Raw genomic sequence first — 27,829 nt, forward strand, 5'->3', positions numbered from 1 at the left:
CCAAATATGCAAAGATAACAGAAAAGAGCACCACAGCAAGTATTAATTGCTGACAGTGATCATCCACAGAAATACTTTCCAGCTACCCTCCCTCCTCATCCCACAACAGAACTATAAAGCTTAATCATCAGTAAGCATCATAGGCTCTTTGGAAAAGAATTACGGATAGTTTTGAATAATGGGTAATCATCCCCTATGGTATACATACCTTGCAAATTGGTAGTTGAAACCTTTATCTCCTGAACAGAAAATAAAATATTTCTGAGTTTGTTTCAGCCCTTGCATTACCCTGTGTAGTGTAGAAAAAGAGATTTATTCCTCAGAAATGTGCTTGGACTGCCCAAGTTAATTTATCAGAAAAACATTAATGTAATAATAAAAATATTTTGCATAAAATTAACTGTTTATCCATTGTATTGATTTCAGCAGCAGATTTGCTATTTAGTGACTGGCAGAAAGGAAAACAGGTTATTTCAGTCTGTGAAGCTGTGTAATGAACAGTACAGGAGAGAATGGAGCATAGCTCTTCCCTCTAAGGAGCAGGATGAGGTAATAAATGGGAACAAGGGTGTCTCCTTTTCCCAGAGTTCTTGTGGGAAGGAGCATTCTACCTCAGGACAGATCTCTGAGTTTAGGGCAGCTTCCTCCCTTAGTATTGCTTAAGATGCATGTGCAGGTTGTCTGTTCCTAAAAGAGAAAGATAGAAGACTGTTGGCTATCCCTAGCTCAGCTTGCTTCTCATTTCTTCAGACTGAATCATGTTTATAGATAGTCCTTCTTTCATGGGGTAAAAAGTCATTGTCTCTAATATAAAATTTTATCCACCCTTTGACCTTCCAGATCTTGAAAAAGTGAAATAACACATATTTTAAATTTATAATAATGGTAATAATTTTTGAATATTTTAATAATTCTTCGGGGTTTTGTTTTGGTTTGGTTTGGTTGTTTGTTTTGTTTTATATATTTTTTCAAAACAACTGTTAAAAAAGAGACACTAATTCCGTGGCTGGATTGTACAACCCAAAATCTTCACATTAATTACATTTTTGCCTCCAGATCTAATTGCTAAACTTGCCGGAAAGCTCTCAATGTGCTGTTGCTTGACATTAGTTCCAAGGCATAGAAACATTACATACTCTCAGATACAGTTATGAATTTTAGGAAGAATTCAAGTTGCACATCAGACTCCTATGCTAAGACAGTCTCATCTGGCACAGGTCTGCCTTTTCCAGTCCTCCAGGACTCAATGTCACAGGAGCATCCCAGCTCAGCTGGGGGAACTCATCTTTTGTCTGATTAGCAGAGCGTAGGGGGACAACAGGCATGTTGAATAAGTCTGGGAGCATGAAAAACCCCAGGTACTTGACTTCAAGTGAGGTCCAAGTGAGGTCCATGGCAAATGGATGTCTGGAGATTGTACCTGGGTCAATGTATTTGCTCATAATTCTGCAGTACTTTCTATTCCACAAAGAAACCACTGAAGAGCAGTGCAAATGCTCCTCCAAAAGACCAGAGTAGAGAGCCTAAAAATTCTGAGTTTGAGTCAGGATCCTAGTGTTACTGAAGGCAAGTGAATCAATGTCCACGTTTTATGAATAAGAGGCATTCAAGGGTCGAGATGGAAAAAGACAAAAGGTACTGTCCAGAAAACAATGATTATTTGTTTATCAGTACTGGGACCTTGAAACAATAACAAACTGTTCATCAACTGAAAAGAAAAATATATATATATAGCTTTTTGTACATTTGTGTGTGTGTCAGAAAGAGGAGTCTGCTGATTTTCTCAAAATTTGTGACTGCGTTTTGGATAATGGGTGGAGCAACTGCAGCATTCTGCAGTCCTCATTGGTGAATTAAAGTGGCAGAAAAAAATAAATAAATATATATATATAAAAAAAGAACAATCCCCCTTTTTTTAAAAAAATAAAAAAAATCTCGAGACCAAGTATAATCTGTGTTGGAATTGCTACCCTGTGAATTCCAAGCTCAGGGCAAAAGTGGGCTAAAGGTAGATTCAAAGTAGAAGCCAAAATTATAGCAGAAACAACATCTGAGCGGAGAAGATATACGGAGCTGGAGTTAGTTGGTTTTTGTTTGTTTGTTTGTTTGTTTAAGAAAAAATACAAGTTTTTTTCTATGCAGTGAACAATATGTTTTTAGTATTAATTATTTTTCAGCAGAAAAGAAACCTATATTTGAGACATTCAGACTAATTAACAGGAGAAAAAGAAGCATCCCAAAAGCTATCTCACCCAGTCTATGAAACAGGAGTTACATTGCTGGAAATCAGATCATAGAAGAAAAAAAAAACAAACTTTCAAAACATGTGGATAAGGATGAAATACAGTTGTATCTGTGATTCTGAATTAAAAGAAAAATTGTCAAAAGACCATTATGCTTCATTTTATAAACCTCTGCCTGTTATGGTGTGATAATCACTTGGATGTGCTGATGAGCCCTACATAAACTGAATGCCTTTTTAATAGAAAAATCATTAGGGTTTCTTTTCAAAACAACAGCAAGAATAATAAGCAAATTAAGAAAGCTATTTGAGTTGATTTGGTGGAAATAGGAAACGAGGCAGAGAGAGCCCTTTCAGGGAAATCCAGGCAAAGGTGAAGGAAAACGTGGAGTGGAAACTGGACTGAGTAACCCAAGAAGAAACCCAAGCAGAAGAAACCCGCCAGGAATTAAAGGAGTATGGCAATGGTGAAGAAGATTCTCCGATCCAGAAATCTCTTACTTGTGGTTTTCATTCCACTACTGCTGCTTCCTCTGCCACTTTTATACCCCAGCAGTGTAAGTACATTTTCTTTTCTTTTTCACAAACCTCTGAGAAGGGTAGGCAGTTTTGCTGGTTAAGTCTGCAGTAGTCAAAAAATAAGGCAAGGATTGAGAACAAATAAATAAACAAAACAAAACAAGCTCTTAGAAACAAGGACTCAAATTTGAAGTAGTGTGAAATACAAATCATTGAGCAGTCATCACAGTAATAACCAGAGCTGGCATGAGTAATGTCACAGGCAGAGCTGAAGAACCAGGTGAAGCACTATTTAAAGGCAGAGACACTGTATCTCTTCTTTTTCTACAACAGTGTTTGGGTGGAAGTGGAAAACAGAACATTTCCAATAAAATTCTCTTTAGAGAGAGGTGTTTAAAATGAATACTTCTAGTGTTTTAGTTTTTAATAACAAGTATGCATGGATAGAATTTAAATTGGATGTGAGTTTGGAGGACAGCTATTCAAGTGAGTGAGGACTAGGACTAGGACTCAATGACAGACATGTATGACCAAACATGGCATCCACTACTGGATACAACTCCTCTCTATGCATGTCTCTGCAGTTGTCAAATATAATAATAATAATAATAATAATAATAATAATAATAATAAAATCCTACCTTATAGAGATGGTGATGTTTAACTTATCAGCATTTGCAACATGTTAAATATTCTGCAGCTGTGGCTTCCACAGAGCAAGACATAAATCTGGTGCAGCAATTTCCATTCCTTCCTCTATCCTGTTAAAGATTAATTCTTCCTTCTAACACCAGAGGATTGAACACTACTACTTTATCAAACTGAAATGCAAAGGATTAGGAATTGTATAGCAATTTTCAAAATTAAAGCTATAGGTTTTTATTTGGAAAGAAAAAACAGGATTCACGGAAAGGAAATGCTAGTACAAATGGTATGTTGCAGTATGAATGAGTTTTCCTGCTTGAAACTTCAATGTATATCTCAGCTGTACTCTTATAGTAGCTTTTCATCTCTTCTGTCTTGAGAAGGAATGAATGACAGACAACCATGCCTTCTCCAGAGAACAGTAATGCACACTTTTTTACAGAAACTTGTGTTTAAAAAGGTATCATCTCCCCCAGTGTCTCTGAAAGGATGACATGAGCAGATTCTCTGTGATATACCTATATGGCACTGTAATGGTAGAATGCTTCATTTCCCTTGAGAACCTCTCTTAAGCAATACGAGATTCTCTGGACTTAATGTTGTTATTCATGTTCACTCATTGCTAGAATCAGAGGCACAGGATGTAATAAGGAAATTCTAATAACCAAGGGAATTGTAATAGCATCATGTGGGTTTTGGAACAGAAGTTCACTGACAGTATTGCTGCAAGAACTGCTATTATACAGCATGTGTTCCTCTGCACTATTATTCTGCACATTGTAGCATTGCTTTACTGCAAAGTGATATGAAAAGTCATCAGATGATGTTTTAGATTCACTTTGTTTATAAGTGAATGACCACAGAAGTTAGAGCATAGCTGTGGACCTGACCCAGAGCTGGACAGACGTTTGTAATGCCATTAAGAAAAGATCTACACCTAATAAACTCAGTTAACAGGGAAATATTCAAGTGCCTTAATGTAGTATTTACTTTGTTACAACACATTAACTAAGATTACTTCTTACACCTGAATATTAAATTTCTTGCCTGCTGACTTATATTTTCACTTACCAGACAATTATAGTAGTTTTCTGTCTTATAGGGTTCAGAATGGATAGGTGAATTGTATTTGTGTTTCATCTTGCATCTTCCTTGTTGATATCGGCACAACACTGGAAATGTCAAAGTACCATTACATGTGTAGTAGCAAGGGACATCAAAGGGGGCATGAGGACTCAAAACTGGAGATAAGATTTACAGGAGATTATATACACATTTTCTTTTCTAGTATTTTGAGACAAAAAAAAAAAAAAAAAAAAAAAAGGTTCAAAAAAAATATACCTGGAAAAAATTTTTTGAATTCTTCTTCCTTTCCAAAACTTATACCTACACGATGACTTTTATAGCAGGCATGGGGCACCCATAAGCACCTTTCAGGCCATGACACATACAGAAAAACAAACAGTCTCTACTTTCCAGTCTGTGGGTCTTTTTCATCCTGTCTCATTTTCCTTCATTATTAACAGTAATGGGGGAGCATTTCTACCTTATTTTTTATCTTTATCTACATTTTTTCATGAAGCCAATAGTGATATCATAGAGTATCACATCAATAGAGTCAGTAGTGAGCAAGATCTCCTGAGACTGCTGATCCTCTGCCAGACCACGGGTAGCTCCTCAGAAGGCAGCAAGAGGTGTTGTAAACTGTGAGACCGAAAGCATCAGGTGATGCTGACAGCTTGACCTGATACATCTGGGGGATGGAGCCTGATGCACAGAGCAGTCTGAATAGTAACAAATGACACATTTTTGTTCACTTTTTATGAATAAAAGCTGAAGGGAGGGAATTACAGTGTGATCCTGTCAGCTCAAAGATGGTAGCCCAGACAATGAATTGAGTTTTTGTTTGTTTGTTTGTTTGTTTTTCACGGATCAAACACATACATGCATGCAAGATGTGTATTGTTCATTCTTAAGTGAGCAAATATTTAATCCAAAATTTGTTTTGAATGACTCTGAGATCCTCAAGTATTTTAATTATTAATGTTTTATGCATGATGCTTGTAGACGTTTTAGCCATGACTTTCTTTTCTGCCTTCTTTTCCGTCCCCTTAAAGGACTGATTGAAATTAGGTGGTAGTCCCTCCAACCATCCCATATGAGCTCACTATGTTGTGTTTTCCTATTCCCTGTTTCAAGCCATGAGGTGGGCTTAATATTCATTTTCAGCTGTGCAACAAGAAGAGTGGTGACATTTGAAATTATACTGTTATTACTTCAATCCAGTAATTAGTAGCTCTGATTACCATTAACTAAATATATAAGTTCAATTCAATTGAGTAGAAGATATTAATTTAGTTACTGTTGGAAAAGAGCTAGTTTAGAGCACTGAAAGGATAAATAGTGAAAGTAGGAAATAAGAAACACAAAGACTTAGCTCCTGTCCCAGATAGTTTTTGATAGAGATGCAATTTCCCTTTGTTCTGTTTCACTTCCACTATTATTCTGTTGCTACATGCAGACAGGCAATATAGAATAACAATCCATGCTCAAAGAGATTCAAGACAAATATAAATTTGAAGGAGAAAACAATTTGGGATTTGGTTAAGATAAAATGAACACTGGGAATTTTGACTATATCTTGGATGTTATATCTTCACTGCTTTAAAATAAAAATTAATGTTTTTTCATTAAAAAGGACTTTTTTTCCTCAAAACTGCTGGACAACATACAGAGCCCATGAATATATACTAGCTGATTAGCAGAAATTAATGAGTTAAAGAATATTTTTTAAAAAGTTTTAAATAGTCACTTGGTCACAAAAAGGACCTTATACTTTGCTCTCTGTGGAATATTAACCATGAAGTCAAATGCAGTTAAAATTGACTAAGTGGCAAGCTGGCTAATGTTTATGAATCCCATGACTCGTACCTAAAATAGTTTTGTCTTCTTAGATTACTAAAAGTGTCTAATCCCTGTATTCTCACTTTCTGAAATGATTTCCATTTTAATTCAGAAACATGTTTGTTTTTATTGAGGTGGTCACTTTAAGCTACTACGGACCCTTCAGAGTTTCAAACAGTATAGCAATACTATTTTGTAAAACACATGCTCCATAATCCATGAATATTAAAAAATAAAAATCCCCCAATCCCATTCATTCTAACTTAATCTTCTCTAGCCTGTCTAACAAGTTCTTCTCGGTAGCAACAAAGCTACGACTGCAATAAAATATTTTAGTGTCCTATTTTGTTGAAGGACTTGAGCATAGAGGATTAGTGAAACCTGTTTTGGTGACCTTAAAACCTAAAACACACTTCTGTAATAATTAAAGAAGAGAAAGAAGTATGCATGTTTCTGTGTAGATCATAATATTTCTGAACATTCAAAAATACAAGTATTTTTCTGATGATGAAATAACAATACAGAATTAAATTTCTCAATTTGTCTAATAGCATTACAGATACTCTTATTTGTCTCTAAAATCATTGTATTTTACCTGATTCAATTAAATTATTTTTCCTGATAAGGGGGATACCCTTTTCATTTAGTTTTGTGGCCCTGACTGCTTGAATAAAACTGTTTAATCTTTCACTTTTCTGAAGCAGGAGTAGGAACAAGGTCTGTCAGCTAATTTAAACCCAGGTTTCTGAGTAAGCTTGGCCACAAATTCTAAGTAAAGAAAATGATACATAGTAATCTATGATAACTTTTTCTCTGGAATGTGTCTGCCTGTTATTATTATAGGCAGTACTTAAAAACAAAACAAAACAAAACAAAAAAAAAAAAACACAGAACAGCTGAATGTAGCTCTTCATACATTAGAGGTATTGTAAAAAGATGTATAAACATGAATTTAAATACAAGCTATTGATTCATTCCAGTGAATCCACATCTCCATATAGACTTACTTTAGGCTTTGCCACCTTGTTCACAAAACTGATTAGAAAAAAAAAAGGGGGGGGGGGGGGGAGTATTATACACACCTATCACACCTATTGATTTGCACAAGGGCATGTGGAAATTTCTTGTGTGACTTCTTGAAAGCTGATTAATTTGGAAATCATCCAGTCAGGAAATAAAAGTTAAGAAGCTGTACTTGAACACAGTGAAATAGCCATTTATGAACAGAATTTTCTAAATAACAGCCATTGTGAGATGTGAATCCTTCTGACAATATGGTCATATGAAGCAACCAGGGACTGATGAAGAATAGGAAAATGTACAGCTGGTGTAAATCAGTGCAGATCTACTAACTTCCATAGAACCATATGAACTTCCATAGTTAACCCCAATGCATGATCAGGCTGAAAATTTGAGAAAATTAAAAGAAAATCTTTTTCTTTAAAGTAATTTCTGTAATTATTAACAGAAAATGTTCCTAGGTTTCTAAGCATAGCAAACTGAGTCTAAAGAGAGCCCTACTGAAGGCTATAAATAAAGACATATTTTTCTAAAATGTGGACCAGAAGACTTTAGTGGACTAGCCTTGTTTTCCTGTAAAAATATCTGGGATATACCATCTCTGGTATACCATCATATACATTGTCATAGGTTTGTTTCCCAGAACAGCAGCAAAGTTTCTTGATTAATTCGGTGATCCAGTGGCCCCTAAGTCCTTTGGGACCATGGCCTTTTCCCAAGGGTCTGCAGAAATTTCCTGAGAAAATAAAATCAAATGACAAAAAAAAAAAAAAGAAAAAAAAAAGAAAAAAAAAAAAGAAAAGAAAACAAAACTGCCAGAGTATTCCCAATAAGAGACATTTTGTAGCTTTATCAATGCTACTGCAAATGAAAATGTTCTCGTCTTCCTGAAAACTCCTATTTCCCGCACTTGCCCAATACTGGGGAAAAAGCCAAGTAGATATATTATAGGACTCATAGACCCAGTCTGAGGAGTCATGAATATAACTTTGGTAAGTATTGGGTTATTTAAATGAAAGAAATCCATCAGTGTGCTTGGAACCATTATTTTGCTGATAAATTAAGTTACCCCAATGTTTTGCCCTAGTTTGTATACAAGGACTTTCATTAGCAGCATCTTCTTCAGGAACTATCCTTTCAGATAGTAGCATAGGTTGAATACTCAAGAAGATGTAGTTTAGGAGGTCTTTATATTGTTCTTGTTGAGTTCTTTTAGTCCAGGAACCCACAACATGAACACCTTCACAATAGGTGGTATGGCAGCAACATGTAACCTCAGTCTTTTCTCCCTACAGGAAGCCTCATGTGCCTATGTGCTGATCGTGACAGCTGTATATTGGGTTTCTGAAGCAGTACCTCTGGGTGCAGCAGCCTTAATTCCTGCTTTCCTATATCCACTTTTTGGAGTCATGAAGTCCAGTGAGGTCAGACCAGTGTGCACTTTTTTATAATTTCAACTTGTTACTCACAGTTAATTATTTGAAGAAAACAAATCTTAGTGGACTAGCAAGACTGGGAGGAAGTATACATCTTACAGTGTGTAACTTGGGCCAACCATCACTTTCTTCTGCGGAAGAAAGCTAGACATAGAAAAGGCCATAGTAGACAAGAGGGGTGTCCATCTTATCAGCTACTGCATCACCAGCAATGCCCATTGCCTACTCCACCTAAGGATCTGACATTTCCTCGCCTCCAAAATTGTATAAACAGCACTTATGGGATAAACTGGGAAGTTTCCCTTTAGTAATAGTTGGAAGATTTCCATGAATTATAGATGACGTATAAAAGCAGGAGGCTACACATTCTAAAAATTATTGCCATTTACTGTATAAAACTAAATAATTTTAATATCCAGGTTTAGTCCTTTTTCCAAGCTGTAACCCTAGAATTGCTTTGTAGTCATCAGTTCTAAGGCAAAGGAGTAGCTGTATAAAAAGTCTCTTTGATCACTTCTGAATTTGCTTACCTGAGTTTCTCTTGAACGTCATTTTCTTTCATGATACGCCAATAATTTCTTTGATTTCATCTACAGCTTTTTTCTCACTTTTCTCTCTTTCTCTCGGAAGGGTGGGGGGAGGGGAGAGGGGAATAACACTTGTTTTTTAAGGACAAGAAATACAGATAAGAACACAGAAGATTATAAACAAAACGTAAGGTTGTTGAATTTCTAACACAATCTGATTCCATGCATGCCCATAAATGGATGGAGTTAAGCATTAACCAAGAGTTTTATGACTTGTCTTATTCCTCTCTGTGGTGTAACAGCTGTGTAATACAACCAGGTACATTTCTATGTCAACACAGTTAAATATTTTCAGTTTTTTTTTTCTTTAACAAAAAGTTAAAGTAGTTATGTTTTTTCATTTCTAAACTCTGCAGCATATCAGAGAAGGAAAATTTAGGGGTAGCCTGACAGAAATTCAATGTAATATCAAATTAAATGGCTTTGGGACTATTACAGAGAATATAGTATTTACTTTAGGAACATAAATAAATAAAAACCTGTATTTTAAAATAAGCAAGGCTGATAATACTGCAGTATTTCCAGTCTGCTGTTCTGTGGTGCCATAGAAACTAAGTCTCATGCTTTGCAGTTTGAGCCACACATAACTCACAGTGGCTTAAGAGCATGAGTCTGGGTGTTGTATGCGTGTACGTGTGTGTATTAATAAGAACATTAGTATTCACTTGTTTCTCCAAAATGACTGTGAAAGGGATAAAGTGAAACAACAGATTCTTTGTGCTGCTTATTCAATGGATTCCTTTCACTCAGTTCAAGATTTTTTTTGAACAAAGTAGCAGGAAAATAAATAAAGTTAATGAGAAAGTAACCAGTGGAGAAAAAAAAAAAAAAAAAAAAAAAAGTTATTTAACATTTCTGGCACACAATCTTGATGGCCAAGTCTATTTCGGTCACCATGGGGATTTGTTAAATATAAGTAAATGCTTAACACTTACTGTAACATTCACAAAATAATATTAGTGCCATTCACGAACTTTTATGGAGGAGGACAATGGAAGAAATACTATTTCTACTGATTTTAATTACTTTAAAACACTGTAGTCTACATTTTGTTACAACAATAGTTTTAAGATGAAGAGCCAATGTTTAGGGAAAAATATTCCAGAAATAGATTGTGAAAAATTTCATTGAAATGGAAGAAAAAAATCAGCTAAATTCCAAGTATCCATTTAGATGTGTTATTTCTCCCATTTAGCTTGCTTTCTCACATAAGTGTGTGCATGTGTGTGAATGTTCTGGTTTGTTTCTTGTTTGTTAATTTTGTAGTCAGTTCACAGAGTATTTTCTCATATCTTAGCAAGTCCCACATTCAAGAATTTTGCTTTGGAGGGTTTCTGCATGGTCTCTGAATATTTTCTTAAGCCAGTTATTGATTTTTGTTCATTCCTTTTAAATTAAAGTTTTTGTTTGTTTGTTTGTTTGTTTGTTTGTTTTTTAAAAAAAAGAACTTCACCTTTTTTTCCTGACATAATGCAGGCATATTTCCACATATTTCCACTGTGAAAATTTCTGGTGCAGTGTCTAAAGACCATCACAGCAACCTTTCTATACTGTATTCAGAGGGACAGTTGAACATAAGAAACACAAATGAAATAGACAATTATATTTCCATGAAGAAAAAGCATGTGAATAAATTACCCTCAGTGTGCCCTCAGTGCAGAATTTTATGGCTATTTCAGTGTGAACCTCAGTGAATATGATTAACTGCAAGCAGTGAATATCCTGCCCAAAGAAATGAGATTTCTCTGTCTCTTCAAAGCTGAGAAATCTACAGGCAACTGGTCACAGAGCACTGTTATTTGTAAATGCAACATAAAAGAGATTAAAGAAAACATTATGAATTCTCCATTTTCTACAGCTTCTTCTCATTCTTCTGGTGTAAGGGTAGAAACCCACAGTATGTCTTGTTATTTAGTATGTGTTCTTTGTGTAGGATAGCTACTGATATTTTTAAACTGATTATTTCTCCCTTGCCTTTAATGCAGGTGGCTGCAGAATATTTCAAGAACACAACTTTGCTCCTCATGGGTGTGATTTGTGTGGCAGCTTCTGTAGAAAAATGGAATCTCCACAAGCGAATTGCCCTGAGAATGGTCATGATGGCTGGAGCAAAGCCAGGCATGTGAGTGGAACTTTTACTTCAGGGTAGTCTGAGGTTCACAGAATCAGTCTGAAAGATCAAATAATAACTTAGACTTCTCCATCTACAGCCAATAGCTAGCTCAGTTTGGGGAGACTGTTCTGACCCACCATCACTTCCAGAGTTTGAAAGATTTCAAATATTCTCATCTATTTTTTTTCTTCCACCTCCTAGTCCTTGGCTTATTTTTCCACTGCTTTGTATTTTCTACTGCTTCTTTGTTCCTAGTCTCTCTGTTCCTTCTTTGCCTGTTTAGCAAACACAAAAGGATTCTTAAAGTATCCCTGGAAGTGCTGAAAATCGGTGTTTCTCACATCACATGATGGTTCCCAAGTGAGGCAACAAAGGGCTTTCAATGATACATGGTCTTGTGACAGTTATTAGCACAAAGCAGCATTTTATCCAAACACAGAATAGTATTTTGGTACCACACACACACACACACACACACACACACACACACAAACAAATAAATAAAAGACCTTAAAAAGACCTTACCTAAAAGACCTTACATAGTTACCATAGGTCTAACAGAAATGTTAGGTAAGAAAACCTTTAATATTTGTAAAAGTACCTCAAGGTCTTAATGTGTTGTACTCCAGGTTGCTTCTCTGCTTTATGTGCTGCACCACGGTGCTCTCCATGTGGCTTTCCAACACATCCACCACAGCCATGGTAATGCCAATTGTGGAAGCAGTGCTCCAGGAGCTAGTGAATGCTGAGGAGGAGCGTGATGGCATCAGTACTGCAGGCAGCACCGTTATTGAAGAAAGCGAGCCAATAGGTATTTCCCAATGTTGGCCATTCTTATTTATCAGTGACCAGAATCATTGACACACATTAGTCAAATTCTACTGAGGTCAGCCAGAGCTGTCTGATTTGTACTGCTGATGATACTAGTTCATTCTTTTTATTTTTGCATGGTGATATTTCTCTCAAAACTGAAGGAGAGTTTCAAGATGTGATGGGTGCAATGGAGCTGGGAAACTATTTCAGTTGAATTAGGGCCCGAGCTGGAATCTGTGTGTCATAAACTGTTAGGTCATATAATTTTACAGGGTCAGAAGGAAATCTCTGTGAAGAAATTGAAAAAAATCTTCTGGACTGATAAGAACTTTAGAGGCTTTTAATGTTCATTCCTTCCCAGAAAGCAAGGATTTGAAGAGAAAACAAAACAAAACAAAACAAATAATAATAATAATAATAACAAAAAAAAATCATTTCAAAGATTCCAGGCTGAAAAATGTTATCTAATTTTTGTCATAGGCATATCATGAGGATAATACAACACAATAAAATGCTGCAAAACAGTCAGAGAGTACCTGAGAAAGTTCATTTTTTTGTTGTTGTTTTTTGTGGGTTTTTTTTTGGAACCTCTAGCTTCAGTGGCATGGCCCAGGGGCTCAGATCAGTTCTTACCCCAAGAGCTGCTTTCTCTTCCTTCATTACAGGTCTCAGTGAAAAGCATGACCAACCTTCACTGGAGCTTATCTTCATCAATGAGGAGTAAGAACGAACCCTGTACATCACGACTGGAGATTTGAACCCTACACAGGTTGCAATGAAATGAACCTAGGAATAGAGCCAGGAAGGGCAATTAAAAGCTTAGAAGTGAATGTTTTAGATGTGATTGACAAGGAAGGCCTATATGAGAAATAGGACTGATGTAACAGTCTGAATCTCATGAAAGCTTGCCAGGATTCATTTATTTTATTATTTTATCACTATGGCCATTAGAAAGGGAAAGAAACATCCAATTACAGAAGATTATTCAGCAAAGCCTGAATGCCAGGAACATTCAAAACCAGATAACAGAAGAGGGGAAAACAAACAAACAAACAAAGAAACAAACAAAAAAAAAAAAACAAGCACACTTGTTAAAGATTTCCTTTAATATAGCCAAGGTTATTCCAAAGTTTGAAACACTAACTGTTTCAACCAGGCCTCTATTTTGTGTAGAATAAGGGCAGATCAAGGAAAGGACTAATTTCAATGTCAAATTATTAAATTAACCAGCCAGATAAGAGAATATACAAAGTTCTTGTCCTCATACTATACTACAGGTAAATGCTGAGGTAAATCTTACAAGAGGTAACCTTACAGGTAAATCTTACAAGATATGAGATTAAAATACACAATTGTTTCTTGAATCCCTTCTATTTTATATCCAAGAGTTCAAAATAAAAGAGAAACAAGCTCTGGTTACACCACTGAAAATTTGCTTTAAAACAAATATTATCATCCAGATGGCTCATGTTGATGTTACCTTGAATGTTCTGAATAGTTTTCTCATTAGCTTTGAGACTAATGCACTCTCCAATATTTTGTCTGCTCTCTCTTTTAATCCTAACCATATTTTCTTCAGTATAGAATAAAACTTTCAGTCTGTCATTATGCCATTAATTCTTTTAAGCCATATTGAAAAGTATGTGAGAGATATTTCATAAAAGAATTTTCATAACAGAGCTACTATTAAAATAGTATTACTTGAAAGAGAGCTTGAAATTTGTTAGTAAAAAAGAAAAGTAGCCCATCTTCTGGAATTAAATATGATTTCAATGGCAAAGTTCATTGGAATGTTTGCATGGTCCATATGACATGAGATATTTTAGTGGAAAACTTTAATGTGGCACAAGAAAGTGCTCAGAAACAGTGTTGAAGAAGATTGTGTAGGAAAAACTTGAGTAGAACAAGACAGTAGTAGTACTGGATTGCCCAGTGATTCACTCCACTGTAAATGGAGTCCATTCCTAGAATGTAATATACACAACCAAGAATACTTATTTTTACTTACTTGGAAGTGGAATCCCATTGCTACTAGGCTGGAGGCAGAGCTATGGAACACTATGACTTTTCCTATATATATGTCCAAGATACCACAAAAGAGATACTAATAAATGTTCTTCACCATTTCAGTAGGCATTAGTTCTGCAGATATTGCCCTTCCTACCAATGATTTGTGCCTTTTGGGGGAACTGGGTGAACAAGCATTTTTAAAGTATATTTTCCTTTCTTTGTTTTTAGTGCTACTACTACTGACTTCAGCTCCTTGAGTCATTCAAAGGTATTGTCATAGGTAGTACCTGTATCTTCTGAGCTACACTGCCTGGTAATGCCATCAGAGCACAGTCTACATAGCTCTACAACAAACTTACATTTCCTTTATTAAAAAAAAAAAAAAAAAAAAAAAAAAAAAGTGGTTGCTGGCAGGGTGAATAGTACAAGATGTCCAGATTTGTATTTAACCTATCAACCTGCTTGCACAAATCAAGATGGGGAACAGTAACTTTGCAGGGTTTGATGCATATATTATATATTGTTGGAAAGACAAAGATCCAGTCAGAAAATTAACAGCTCCATACAGACTCTCAAATTATGCCAAGTTCAGATAAGATCTTTTATAGTCTAGTTATTGTCAGTCTCTGCATCTGAGATGCTTCGGTAGATTAGAAAAAAATATATCTCTTACAAAACCATAGTCTCTAACAAGGGATATGTTAGATTCTCCTACATGGCAGAAGGAGAAAACCTAAACTTATTATAATCTGATTTTTAACATCACTTTAAAATAAAAATAGCATTAAAATATATATATATATATATGTTTTTTTCCAGTGTAAAATATATAGCTAAAGTTTTAGATTTTTTTGTTGTCATTGTTGTTGTTTGTTTTGTTTTATTTTCTTTTGTTTTGAAAGCCCACAGCCCATGACCTTTGCAAAGCATCATCTGTTCTAATCTAAGTGTCTCCAGGAACAGAAGAAAGGCTAATCTAAAGGCATTTGCCTCCCTACAGAGTATGAATAATGTGCACATGACAGCCAGTCCTAATGGAACGGTAAATTCCAAGAGCAAAGGGCAGCACCTACCTCAGGTAAGGAAATGTTAGACATGGAGGATGAAGGAAAAGACAGAGATGAACATCATCTGTTTACCACTGCATCAATTTTGTTCTTTGTAAGCTGCTTTGTATGGAATTACTCTCCATCAACTTAACAGCAGTCACATTTTAGCCCTATTCTTGCTCTTATTTAGACACCCCCAGCAGAGGTATTTTTGGAGGGCCTTCCCCAGTAAAATATTTCCTAATGGCTAGTACAATTCATTTAGCTTTATCTTCAGTTTAATGACCACAAGTTTCTCTTGTTTCATTGTTCTACCCACTTTATTTCTACAAAGTTTCCCTGGAAAATACTGCAACACAAAAAAACATAAATTCCTGACACACAACATACTAACAGCAGACACGAACCATTTAACTGGGTTTGGCAGTCTTAGTATCCTCCTCCTTTCTGTTCTGCCAAATATCCTCTACCAAAATCCTCCATTACATCACTCCACTGCAGTATTTCTACTTTTCCTGAGTGAATCCAATGACTGGCTGCTGTTTCTTCTACAGTTATATAGTACCTAAATGGCATAAGTTGATGTCCAGAAAAGATTAACCTAAGCTCAGCATATGTATTTTTATTAGTAGTTCAAAAGAATCTAAACGTATTTCTAAAATAAAGGCTAATGCACTGCTCTTGATATTTAATTCCTCTTATATCCATTTTCCTTTTGCATTCTGTGATTATTTTGCCGCTAGTAAACTCATTTCACTTTTAACCTACAGGGATGTGAACCAGAGTACCCTCACAAGAATGATGAATCTACAGCATAACACATTTTATGACCTAAACCCAAATCCAAATTAACAATTTAACAGATCTGTTAACTCCCCTGCTTTTTCCTGATTCTAAATTACATCCTTGGGTTGCATGCTAAGTGCTCTGAAGTATTGTATATTTTTTACCAATTTCCAAGTGCTTGATTTACTCTCTTCCTGTCACTATTAAGAAAACTTATTTTGGAGCAATATTTTTGTGTAGCTTTTTCTTTCATATCACCATAGCCCAGCCTGTTTCATGCACTTTCTGAGAGTCCTAACACTCCTTTCTTAATTAAAGGCCCTAAGCCAGTATGCGTGCAAAAAGTCCACCAAGCGTTTGTCTGGTGGTTGCTCATAAGCCTCAAGGATTACAAATTCCTTCTACTGCAGTGCTGGCATCCTGCCCCTGCAACCCACAAAGGCTTTTGGTATCCAGCTGAGATTCCAGTAAGAACTGGAGTTGACCCATGCCATGGCCAGAAGCCCGATTACTGTTTGTCCTACATTTCTGCCTCAGGACAGGCAACTTCAGGCTCCTAGACAGGTTTCTAGCTCTGATCCCAACTAATACCCATGTAGAAAGAAGCTTGCTCCCTTTTATGCACACCTATTGTTTCTTTGGGACCAGTAGCACCATGGCATTAGAAAAAGTTGGGTTGCTGTTCTAAACTCCTGCTTTCCTTTGTTGATGTCACAGGCTCAGATACTGGTCCTGCCTCCTAAGCCCTCAGAACCGGACCTGAGCACTAAATACCGGTATCAGTCCAGACATGACCACATGGTCTGTAAATGCCTCTCACTAAGCATCTCCTATGCAGCAACCATTGGAGGACTGACAACCATCATAGGGACTTCTACTAGCCTCATATTCTTAGAGCATTTCAACAAGTAAGTGACATTGTAGGTGTGTGAGAATATGGTTGGGTCATTATCATCTCTGTGGCATTCCCCATGGGTTGTTTATTGCCTCAGGGAACTCTTCTAAGATGGTCTCTCTGAAGACAGTTTTGTTTCCTTCTCTACTCTAACATTTTTTCTAATGATTAATGGTTGAAAGGGGAAACTTAAGTTAATACATATCTTTGTCCTTCTCCCATGCAAAATAAACTCCTCAGCATGTGATATTTCTTCAGCAACTTCTGTTGATATTACAAACCAATTATTGTGAAAGTAGCAGACACCCTGGAAAATTACTTGCTAAAGCCATGCAGACATAAGAACAAAGACAAAAGAAAATCTATGCAAAAGGTGAAAAGCCATAAAACCTGCTTCATTTTTTTTTTCTATGGGTTATTAGAAAGCCACTTCTTGTGGTGAATCTATATGCGTCATTGATGTGCTGTTCAAAATGTGGTGGAAAAAAAAAAAAAAAAAAAAAAAAAAGACTAAACTTAGAAATGTGGCCTTACACCTTTTCTTCAGGGAAGATGGAAAGCAACTCTGTAATTAGCTAAATATTCCCTTTATCATATGTTCCCAGGAGTCTCAAAAATATGAACGTTAGTTCTGTGAGAAGACCAGTGGAACTTCTCTTCATGCACAGATATGTAACCAAGCTCAAAGCTGATTCTGATCATCTGATGCTGCCATTGCTGTCATAATATGCTGTACTTCTCTCTCTGAAATGGTGGCAACAAAGAATACTGAATTCAAAACTCATCCCTAGCTCAAGAATTTGGATTTCGCAGCATTTCCAAAGACCCTGTTATTATTACACTTCCACCAAATGCACATAGCAGACTTCTTTGTCTGAACCTGGTAGAATATAGTTCTTATTTTTATCATCCACAATGAGACATACAAAGACTTTCTGGGTGAAATCATTCTTAGGCCTGTTGATGCTTAAATGATTTCTAACAATAACCTCAGGTAGAGCCAGGATCTAATTCCCGGTAACTAAGAGTTTTTTGAAGTTGTCTGGACAATCCAGACAATCTGGTCTTAAAGGTGTGAAGTGCTGTATGGCTCATCTCTTGGTCAAGCATGGCTGACAACTGATATTCCTTGGTAAACAGCTTTAATATGCACATTTACTGTAGCTCTCACAAATATATACTGATGAATTTTTCTGTAATGTCATGACAGATATACAAGTACATGCGTAGGTATCTGTACATGTTGGAGGTGTCTTTTATCATTCTAAACTCTTACACCCTTTTTTTTTTTTTTTTTTTTTTTTTTTTCCTTTACAGCCACTACCCAAATGCTGAAGTGGTGAATTTTGGAACCTGGCTTTTGTTTAGTTTCCCAGTCTCCCTCATCATGTTGGTCCTTACTTGGTTCTGGATGCATTGGCTGTTCTTGGGTTGCAAGTGAGTGCAAGTTGTTCAAGAAGTATAGATTCCAAAAGCAGGGTGTCTTTGACTTTATTAGAATGGGTCTTATTAAAGCATTTCTAGTTGTAAATGACAAAAGCTAATGTATAATTTCTTTCTTCTTAGCAGAACAATTACTGGAGGAAGTCATATTTCTTAGCAGCACCAGATCGGCAGCAGTGTATAGTATTGCTGCTTGAGAGTAAAGGTGTTGGTGATAGAAATCTTTACTATGCATTCAGCTGTGGTGTGGTTGTTTTTTTTTGTTGTTGTTGTTGTTGTTGTTGTTGTTTTGTTTGTTTGTTTGTTTTGTTTTGTTTTGTTTTTTTCTTTTTTGACTCATAACTGTCTTGTGGAGTAAAAATCTGGTTAAAAGTCCTTTTGGAAAAATACAACTGAAAAGATGGAGAAAAAAAAAAAAAAAAAAAGGCAAAAAACACCTGGAATGAAACAAGTTGCTTTTCAGATCTGCCCCCAGCTCAATGAAGTTAATGTAAGACAAGTTAAAATTAAAGGTAAACTGTCTCCATTTATATTTGTCTTTAATGTGGAAATGACTCAGCCTAAGAGGTGAATATCCTCTGATACCAGCAAGTCCCTGAGCCCCCAGATAAGAACAAGGCTCAGTCTCCAAGTTTATTTGTACCACGTCTTCTCTTTGCAGAGGTACTCAGCAAAGTTAATGAAAATTGACTAAGTATGTGCATTTAGAGTGGATTAGTTAATCTGCATTAAATTGTGGTGCAGACACAGTTACTCGGAATTAAAGTGGCCTTAATTTGATTTAGTTTACTCTTAAAAATAAGATGAACTAACATCACTAATTTCTTCCATGAAAGACAACCAAAAATATGATAATGAATTTTGCTTGCTGTTGACCTTGACTAGATTTGAATAGGTAATTTAGAGGTGAATAGCTCCATGTCCTTCTCTCAGTCATTCCCCTGAGCCTTGTAGTTCCAAATTAAAAGGCTAACATAAGTCTTTTTTTTTTTCTTTTTTTTCTTTTTCTTTTTTATTTTTTTATTTTTTTAAAAAAAAAAAAGCTTGAGAGGAAACAAGCCCTAACACTACCCTCAAAAACATTTTTTAAATAAAAGTCACTGAAATTCCACATTGCATCCAAGACCTCATGCTGATTAATGTTTTTGTAGATAATACCAGAGACTAAAGCATTATTGACTTCTTGAGAAGTGCTGTTTGATTCCAAGCCTTTTAAAACTCTGTTTATTGCAGTTCATTAAATAATATATTATGTTAAGAGCTTGATTACAATACTCTGCCTTCACATCCTCCTAAGCCTAGCAACACTGACAACATGTTGAAACAGCTGTCTGTGCATAAATGTTTATTGGACTCCCATGATGTATGTGTTGCATGTTCTTTTCCTAGGAAGCCCAGTGTCACTAGGCCTTGACTTGACCCAGTTCGAATCACATCTCAGACTTGCATTGTAGGTTTTTGACTAATCCTAAATATTCAAGTCAAACTTGGGCTCAAAAGCCAGACTAAAACACAGATGTTTTGACTACACTTGATCTTACCAGGAAGCAAACATTTCCTTCACTGATAAAAACTAGCTATAAACTTTGGAGATTTCAGGCACATCAAAAATCTAGCCACCACCAGCCATTTGAGGAAGCCTATAGGAAGGGTGTCCAAACACAGTTTGAAGAGGCTCAGAAATACCAGTCAGCATTAGACAGGCACCATAGGGACTTTCATACCATGACTAGGATTGCTTCTCAGAAAACCTAGAAACTAGACCATGCAAAGGTGACAAGCAAGAATTTCCCTTCCACTTGCCATCAGGTCTTGCCCCAGTCATATCTTCTCCCAAGAAGAATGAAAAGTGGAATTTTCAGTTTTCCACTTTGTTGTTATTTTTTGTAACTTTTTATTTCACTTGAGAACTTTGTCTAATTTTAATGTACTATCTACCTTAGTTTTAAGGAGACCTGTTCCGTGAGCAAGAAGAAGAAGACCAAACGGGAAGAAATGTCAGAGAGAAGAATTCAGGAAGAATATAAGAAATTGGGAAGTGTTAGGTAAAACAGACCTGATCTACTCAGGAATTTGCTTGTCAGATTTGTGCAGATTTACTTTGTCAGTTGCTCTTATGCTTGTTACACTTTTTAAAATATGCAATACAAAGTTTTTACAGTAGAATGGTAACATGAGCATTAACTCATTACCATATATTTCATCTGAAAACAGTGCAAATACATAACATTTACAAATACATTCCTTTAGGATTTGTCTATGAATTATTGAATTGAAAATACAGAAAATGATCTATTTTAAAAATTTTTAACTAGACCTAGTTGGTTCTCAGCTGAGAGCAAAAGGTAGAATTCTTTAATTCAGATGAATCTTCCTTTCTATTCTCCTTATGGTATATACCTCTTTCAGAATCTGCTCTAGAGTTTTCAGACAGACTTTGGATTTGACTCCTATTTTTATTTGTTTGTTTGTTTGTTTTTGTTTCTAGCTATCCTGAGATGGTGACTGGGTTTTTATTCATTCTAATGACATTGCTTTGGTTTACTCGTGAGCCTGGCTTTGTACCAGGGTGGTCATCTTTCTTTGAAAAGTAAGTGAAGTTCCCTATGTAACTGCAAAGGAGTACAGCCTAACAGCTTCTGACTCTGCCATAAATTTTGGCTACATAATGTCATTAGACACTTTCAACAAGGTGGCAAAAAAATGAAGTTTTTATTCAAATTTAACATTTTTGCTTTTTAAACTACATCTTTTCACACAGCAGCAAACGGTGTTCTTTCTGAGTACAGAAGAAGGAATTAACTATACAAAATAAACATATTCCATATGTAATAAATGGGAAAGCCACATACTGAAGTGAAAACTTCTTAGTACATTCAAAGAGAAGCTATCTCTGAAATATATTGATGTTATAATTCAAATTAAAAATTTGGGGTGCTTTTTTTCTATTTTATTTTGAAAGATTTTTTTGTCAAAATATTGTAATTTGTAGAGATAAAGTTTATCAAGAAAATATTTCAATTAAATATTAGAAGATTGAAACAATTTTATTTTTTATTTTAAATTATATTGAAAAGATTTCTATTTGAAGTAAGTTTAATAAACAACATATAGCAAAGACTACAATGAAGTTTAATTTCTTTCAGTTTCTGCTGTATAATTTTTTTTTTTTTAATTTGTAATCATAATTTTGACTGAAGAACAGTTTTTAATATTAGGATTTCCTGAGGATCTTTGTAGTTTGACATATCTTGAATTACTTTTCAGGCTGAGTTTTAATGGTTTAATTAGAAATCAATGTCAAGTTCATTTCAAGAGGATCATTTAGGCTTGGCTTTTCCTGAGAATGTGTTTACTACTTATTCCTTCTAGTAAACAAATTATTTTACTGTACCTCTGAGTTAACAGATTTGTAAACTAAAAGGGATCTGTTTTTATCACTAGAAAGGTAATAATAACAATAATAATAATAATAAAATTAATTACTATTAGCTACTGGAGATAATTTGCTATATTGAATAAAATTTTGTTTGTATCCTTGATGTGAAGACATTTTTCTAGAAAGCTGTTGCTAAGAGTTTAGAATAAAACTTCACCTTTAATTGTCTGAGTGGAGGTTTGTACCAGATGACCTCCAGCAGTCCCTTCCAACCTTAAACATGCCGGGTTTCTTGGATTCTGTAAATGCTAGGAGTTATGTACCTAGTTTAAGTATGTTTCTGTAAGATTTTATGCAAACTCCATCACTTCTTTCTTAGGAAAGGCTACCGGACTGATGCCACTGTCTCTGTTTTTCTTGGTTTCCTCCTTTTCCTCATTCCAGCAAAAAAGCCATGTTTTGGGAAAAGAGAAAAAGGTAAGGTACATAAGCCAAGAGCGAGACCTGGCATATTTTCTTTTAATAATATTTTTCTGGTCTCTGTAAAATGTTTGAAAAACACATTTTGTTTCCCAAGTGGAAGTGTAGATTTTTTTTTCTTGATACCATCCTTTCCTATTTCAAACTCCACTTTTGTCCTCTGCTTTAATTCATGTGGTCTCACCCAGTAGATTACTAACAGGTAATAGGCCACAGATACAGTACTCGGTCTTGTAATGATGGCCATCATCTCTCCTGTATTTACAGAGTTTTGAAAATTTATGACTGAGCTTTAGGAAAGGTTGAAATATAGTTCCATATTGAGAATGATAAAGCAGAGATCTGCAAAGTTGGGTGAAGGTAACCTCTAGTAAATAATTTGGTCATTCCTTGTATGCAAGAAGACATTGATAATCTCATGAAGTAGATGTAAAAAAGGTACGTAAATATGTGACAGTTGTAATTTTTGGTAATGCTCCTTTTGCAGTCTTCCTGATAATAACAATGATTGACATTTCATGTTCATTTTTGGATAGCACTCAGAAGTATTGATCAGTTTGTTGTACCACACTTTCAACAATAATATATGGAAACAGAATTCCCTGCATAGTCTTATGTAGAGATTACAAGATTACAGGTGTATATAGATATGTTTGTTGTTGTTGTTGTTGTTTGTTTGATTTATAATTTTTATACTGAAATGCATGCAACATTCAGGAAAAATAACACCCTCTAGCTTCTACTTCAAGAAATTATTCAGGGGTGTAAATGAATTTTATTAAGCATCATGACTTATTGGAGAGAGAAAATGTCCTTTAACAAAATAAACCCATTTTAACTTCATCTTTGTAATCTACAGATAATTTTCACAGGTATATACACAGCAGACAGTCCCTCAAGAAGCTGTAGCATAAAGCACAGGGTTTTGTAACTATTGAGATCAACAGAGCAGCCAAATGGAGGTCAGGGTATTGGGAATCAATATGCTGCATTTTCTGAGGCTGAGCTAACCAGAGAATTAAGCTATGCTTTTCTTCTTCATCTCTCTCACAGACAGGTCTCAAGATAACTTCCATGGTTATTGCATTATTACTACTAGCATGAAATGGGAAGATCTTTGTATAAATGCCAATGTAACATTGATCACATACTTATTTTCATATAGGAGATGGTGAAAGGTCAACAGACATTAACACACTGGATCCCATCATTACCTGGAAGGACTTCCAGAAGACCATGCCCTGGGAAATTGTAGTGTTGGTTGGAGGTGGTTATGCCTTAGCAGCTGGATGCAAGGTACTGATTTAGATTATATTCCCCTTCCTAAAATGAATAAATAAATAAATAATGCAAATTCGGAATTTTATCCTTTTATATGCTCCTCAGATCGGAATTACAAAGCAGATACTTTCAAGTTTGTACACAACCTAGCCTCCACTCCCTAAAATCAATAGAAAGATACCTAGCTAACAAAAGAATGGGTAGGGCTCAAGTCAGTTGTGTAAGCATAGGCACCTACTGCCACTTCAGATGTTCTAGTAGAGCTAGATATTCCTACAAGGCTGGTAAAAATGACACAGGATTTGAGGGAAACCTCACCCATTCTCAACTAGCAGCTAACTAGCTGTGGGAAGAACATCTCAGCTGCCACTGGTTGCTCATATTTAGGTAACTGAGTCAAACACCCAACACTGATAAAACAAATCATGCTCTAGGCTATACTGACTGTATTTCCACCCAATACAATTCATGAATATACACCTAGTTCTCCTACAGACACCTATCTGTAGACAAATAAATTTGTGTATGAGTTCTACCTAGACTATGAAATCCTTCGTCACCAATTTGCAATACTTCAGTTTGCATGCTGAAGAAAGAGGAAAGATCAGCCTTGGTGCCAATTCATGTCATTAATCTTTTCAATACTATGGATAACTGTTTATTAGACACTACAGTGAAATCCAGTGTACTAAACAAAAGGTAATGGAGAAAGCATTGATCTAAACTTTGTTTATTTGCTGGTGACATTCTCTGATGCAAACTGCCCCAAAGAGAACAAACTGGTTAGCAAACATCCCGTGTACTTAGTCATTCTTGTGCTTCTGTCCTTTCCGCAGACCTCTGGCCTCTCTACTTGGATTGGACGCCAAATGCTGTCCCTGAGCAGCCTTCCCTATTGGGCTGTAACTCTGCTGGCCTGCATTTTGGTGTCCCTTGTTACAGAGTTTGTTAGTAACCCAGCAACTATAACCATATTTCTGCCTATTTTATGCAGCATGGTGAGTAAAAACAATGGCATTTTTAGTCTGTTGCATTCTCATAGGCCTATGGGTTTCAGGATGGCAGGGTATTGGCATTCACATCCCATGAAACCCTGCCTTGGTTCCCAAACTATTGCTCTGCAGTCTTGCGTTTAGAAGGCTTTATAAACTCAGCCTGGCAAAATAAATAAATAAAAAACACTAATAGGCAATTTTAGCACTGATAAATTGATTTGAGACTTCTAGGACAAAGTAAAAGCATAGCTCCTGCCCTGAAGAACAGATAGTTTAAATAAAAGGAAAGGTGATCATGAAATCAACAAGATAGTTGGTGAAGTCTGCATAAAGCTTATCGATGCTATTTTAAATGTGTTGTTAATTAATGGTCACCCACTCATTAATTCTAGGAAAAGACTGTATTCTTGAATTCTGTATCAGATCAAAATGTGTTCAAGGATGTGATCTGGTAAGTGTGTTATCATCCAATGTGGAAAACAGAGATTTTTGAAAGGAAAAGTTAAAAATTAGTAGACTGGTGACAAAGGCAGAGGAAAGAAATGCAAATCTCATTCTGTATTAGAATAGCAGTTACAAAAACCCATCTCATTTCTTCTTTTTTATGTAACGTGAAGCTTTCCTTACTAAGAATGCAGACCATGAATCCTCTTTCCCTACTATAACAATTTTATGAGATTGTACCAAAGAACATTATGTGAACAGCTCTGAGGTAATATGAAGATATGGTCAGATGAAAATAAGTAATTATGTTAGAATGGCTTATGGGTTCAAATTTACCTCTGCGCTACACATAAAGAGACTCTCCTAAAGAGAAATTTAGTGTGGTAATCTACTTTTAGTAGCATGAATAGCCATTTTTAGACAGTATTTCTTTTTTGACTGTGAAAGTAGTTAGTTTCACAGTAACAATGGAGACACTTCTGTCCGCAGTTAGCCTTCACTCTCTAGTTAGCCTTTCCTTTCCGTCCCCCATGGAACTATGCATTGCATTGCTAAAACAACACAAATTAAAATACAGTATTTCACCCCCACTGAAGGCTGTAGTGAAAGAACACTTAAAAAAAAAAAAAAAAGAAAAAAAAAAATCCACCAGTATGGCTCCCTCACAATGCAAATTTGGACCACAAGCAACTAGCTTTCTTAATTGCCACTTGGGAAAGCTTTACAGAATTGTTTCATCAACTTCAGTAGCTGTAATAAGGAAAATGTTATGATCTCTCTTGGATGAAGACTGAAGCAACTCTCGGTGACAGATCCAGAAGACACAGCACAGAATGACAGGGAAAACAAGCAAGAGAAAGACCAAGGAAGGCCTAATAGTATCAATCTCCACCCGTGCCAAGTCTGAAATGGCTCAATAGAAATCCCTTGAGAGTGACCAGCTCCATATTAAACCATTATCCCACTTTAAAGAACAACCAAACAAAAATACTTCCACTCTTAGGTTTAGAAATGAGGGAGCTGAGATTCATAAATTTATTATCTTCACATAAAGCAGAGACAGTTTTCTCATCTTAATTATGAGCACTGGCTTTTACTGGTTAAGTAAAACTTCTCTTCCCACCCCTCTCTTTCCAGTCAGAAACCCTGCTTATCAACCCGTTATACACCCTGATTCCTGTCACCATGTGTATCTCCTTTGCGGTGATGTTACCGGTGGGTAATCCTCCAAATGCCATCGTCTTCAGTTATGGGCACTGCCAGATTAAAGATATGGTGAGTCTTGAGATCAGGTATATCCTCCAATGCTTCATGCAACCCCGACACCTCGTCCCCACATCCAGCAGCCAATAATAATGGTGATGATATTAGTGTTAATATAAAGTCATGCTGATTGGCACTGCTGACACAGAGCTGCCAGGTTAAGAACATCTACATATCTACTGTAGAATATGCACATTTCTCATCTTTAGTTTTTATGAATATAAGGGTCGAACAGGTATCAAAGAATAGAAGTACACAATACTTTATGTTGAGCTGTTAGGACAAGCACAATGGCAGTTGCAGAAGAAACAGACTGCACAGTACAGTGCTTGGAGAAGTCAGGAGAGAACAATGAATCAGATTTGTCATGTAGCTCCACACTAAAACAAAAACTTATCCCCCTTCTATGTGTAGTATAAAACCCCATTCTCATTATGTGATTGAGAAGTTCAAGTGACAAATTAGTTTTCCGATGAGGTGCATCAGCCTCTGACAACCAGCATTCATCACTCCTGAATTCTCTCATGATATACACTCTGATACATAATAGTTGTGTTTTTTTGTCACTTTGGAAATCAGCATACATATATTATCATTATACATATAAACAAGTATACATACATTTACAAATATATTCCATCAAAGTTAAGAGTTCTGCACCATGCAAACCCCCTGTTGCCTCCTTCTTTTTTTTTTTTTTTTTTTTTTTCCATGTTAACTGTTTTTGATCAAGTCATCACTGATCATACTCTGACAATTTATTTATTTATTTATTAATAGGTTAAAGCTGGCCTGGGTGTAAATCTGATTGGTCTCGCTGTTGTCATGGTGGCAATCAACACATGGGGAATTAGACTCTTCCAGCTGAATACTTTTCCAGAATGGGCAGCAGTAAGCAACACCACTAGCCAAATCTAGCCTTTTTTTTTTTTGTTTTTAATCTTCAAATTAAAATAAAATATTAAAATAAAAATATTAAAATAAAAATATTAAAAATAAAATAAAAAAGAAATATAAAAAGAAATGTATAAATAAAAGTGTAAGACCAAAGCAAGTAGGGACAAAATACTAAATCTAAATTGTACATGTTAAAGAAAAGAGAAAATTTCTGCATACACAGAACCAAGATCCAGGGTAAAAATATGAAGAAAATTAACAAGGTCTTCTGCAGAACTTTTCAGTTCTGAAAATCAATGTCAGTTAAAAGAGGAGATTATTTTTCCTCTGTTGTTTTCCCTCAGATAACATAAATCTATAAATAAATAAATAAATAAATACAGTCTCATCCAAGTTCTCTGCCTATAGATTTTTCATGGTCTAGAACGATTTCGTAAGATCTATAAAACAAGGGATATTGGACTTCAATGACAGAAGACAAGTATGCATACACTTGTATACTCAATAGTTAGATATTCAATTCCACTGTAGACTTCTACAATGAATAAAGGGTGAGTCTTCTTTCTAAGCCTACTTCCTTTGAAGGCAAGTTATTATTATTTTTTTGAAGTAAGTCATCACTGTGTTG

General features: G+C 35.6%; 1 protein-coding gene across 3 annotated transcripts; it reads left to right on the forward strand.

The window, feature by feature from the left end:
- Positions 1–1,943: 1,943 nt before the first annotated feature.
- Positions 1,944–27,226, forward strand: SLC13A4 (solute carrier family 13 member 4). Of its 3 annotated transcripts, XM_035344292.1 has the most exons (16): positions 1,944–2,799; positions 8,626–8,754; positions 11,339–11,475; positions 12,096–12,277; positions 12,945–12,999; positions 14,518–14,557; positions 15,290–15,367; positions 16,842–17,032; positions 18,337–18,456; positions 20,406–20,507; positions 20,951–21,052; positions 22,221–22,318; positions 23,487–23,617; positions 24,439–24,600; positions 26,179–26,316; positions 27,085–27,226. In XM_035344292.1, exons 1-16 carry the CDS (start codon positions 2,701–2,703, stop codon positions 27,220–27,222), a joined length of 1,902 nt encoding a protein of 633 aa, XP_035200183.1. In that variant the 5' UTR covers positions 1,944–2,700; the 3' UTR covers positions 27,223–27,226. The 3 variants fall into 3 exon arrangements, with proteins under 3 accessions (XP_035200183.1, XP_035200189.1, XP_035200198.1); XM_035344298.1 differs by lacking the exon at positions 20,951–21,052; XM_035344307.1 differs by lacking the exon at positions 8,626–8,754.
- Positions 27,227–27,829: the final 603 nt, after the last annotated feature.

This window comes from Oxyura jamaicensis, chromosome 1 (assembly GCF_011077185.1).
Source record: "Oxyura jamaicensis isolate SHBP4307 breed ruddy duck chromosome 1, BPBGC_Ojam_1.0, whole genome shotgun sequence".
NCBI lineage: Eukaryota > Metazoa > Chordata > Aves > Anseriformes > Anatidae > Oxyura > Oxyura jamaicensis.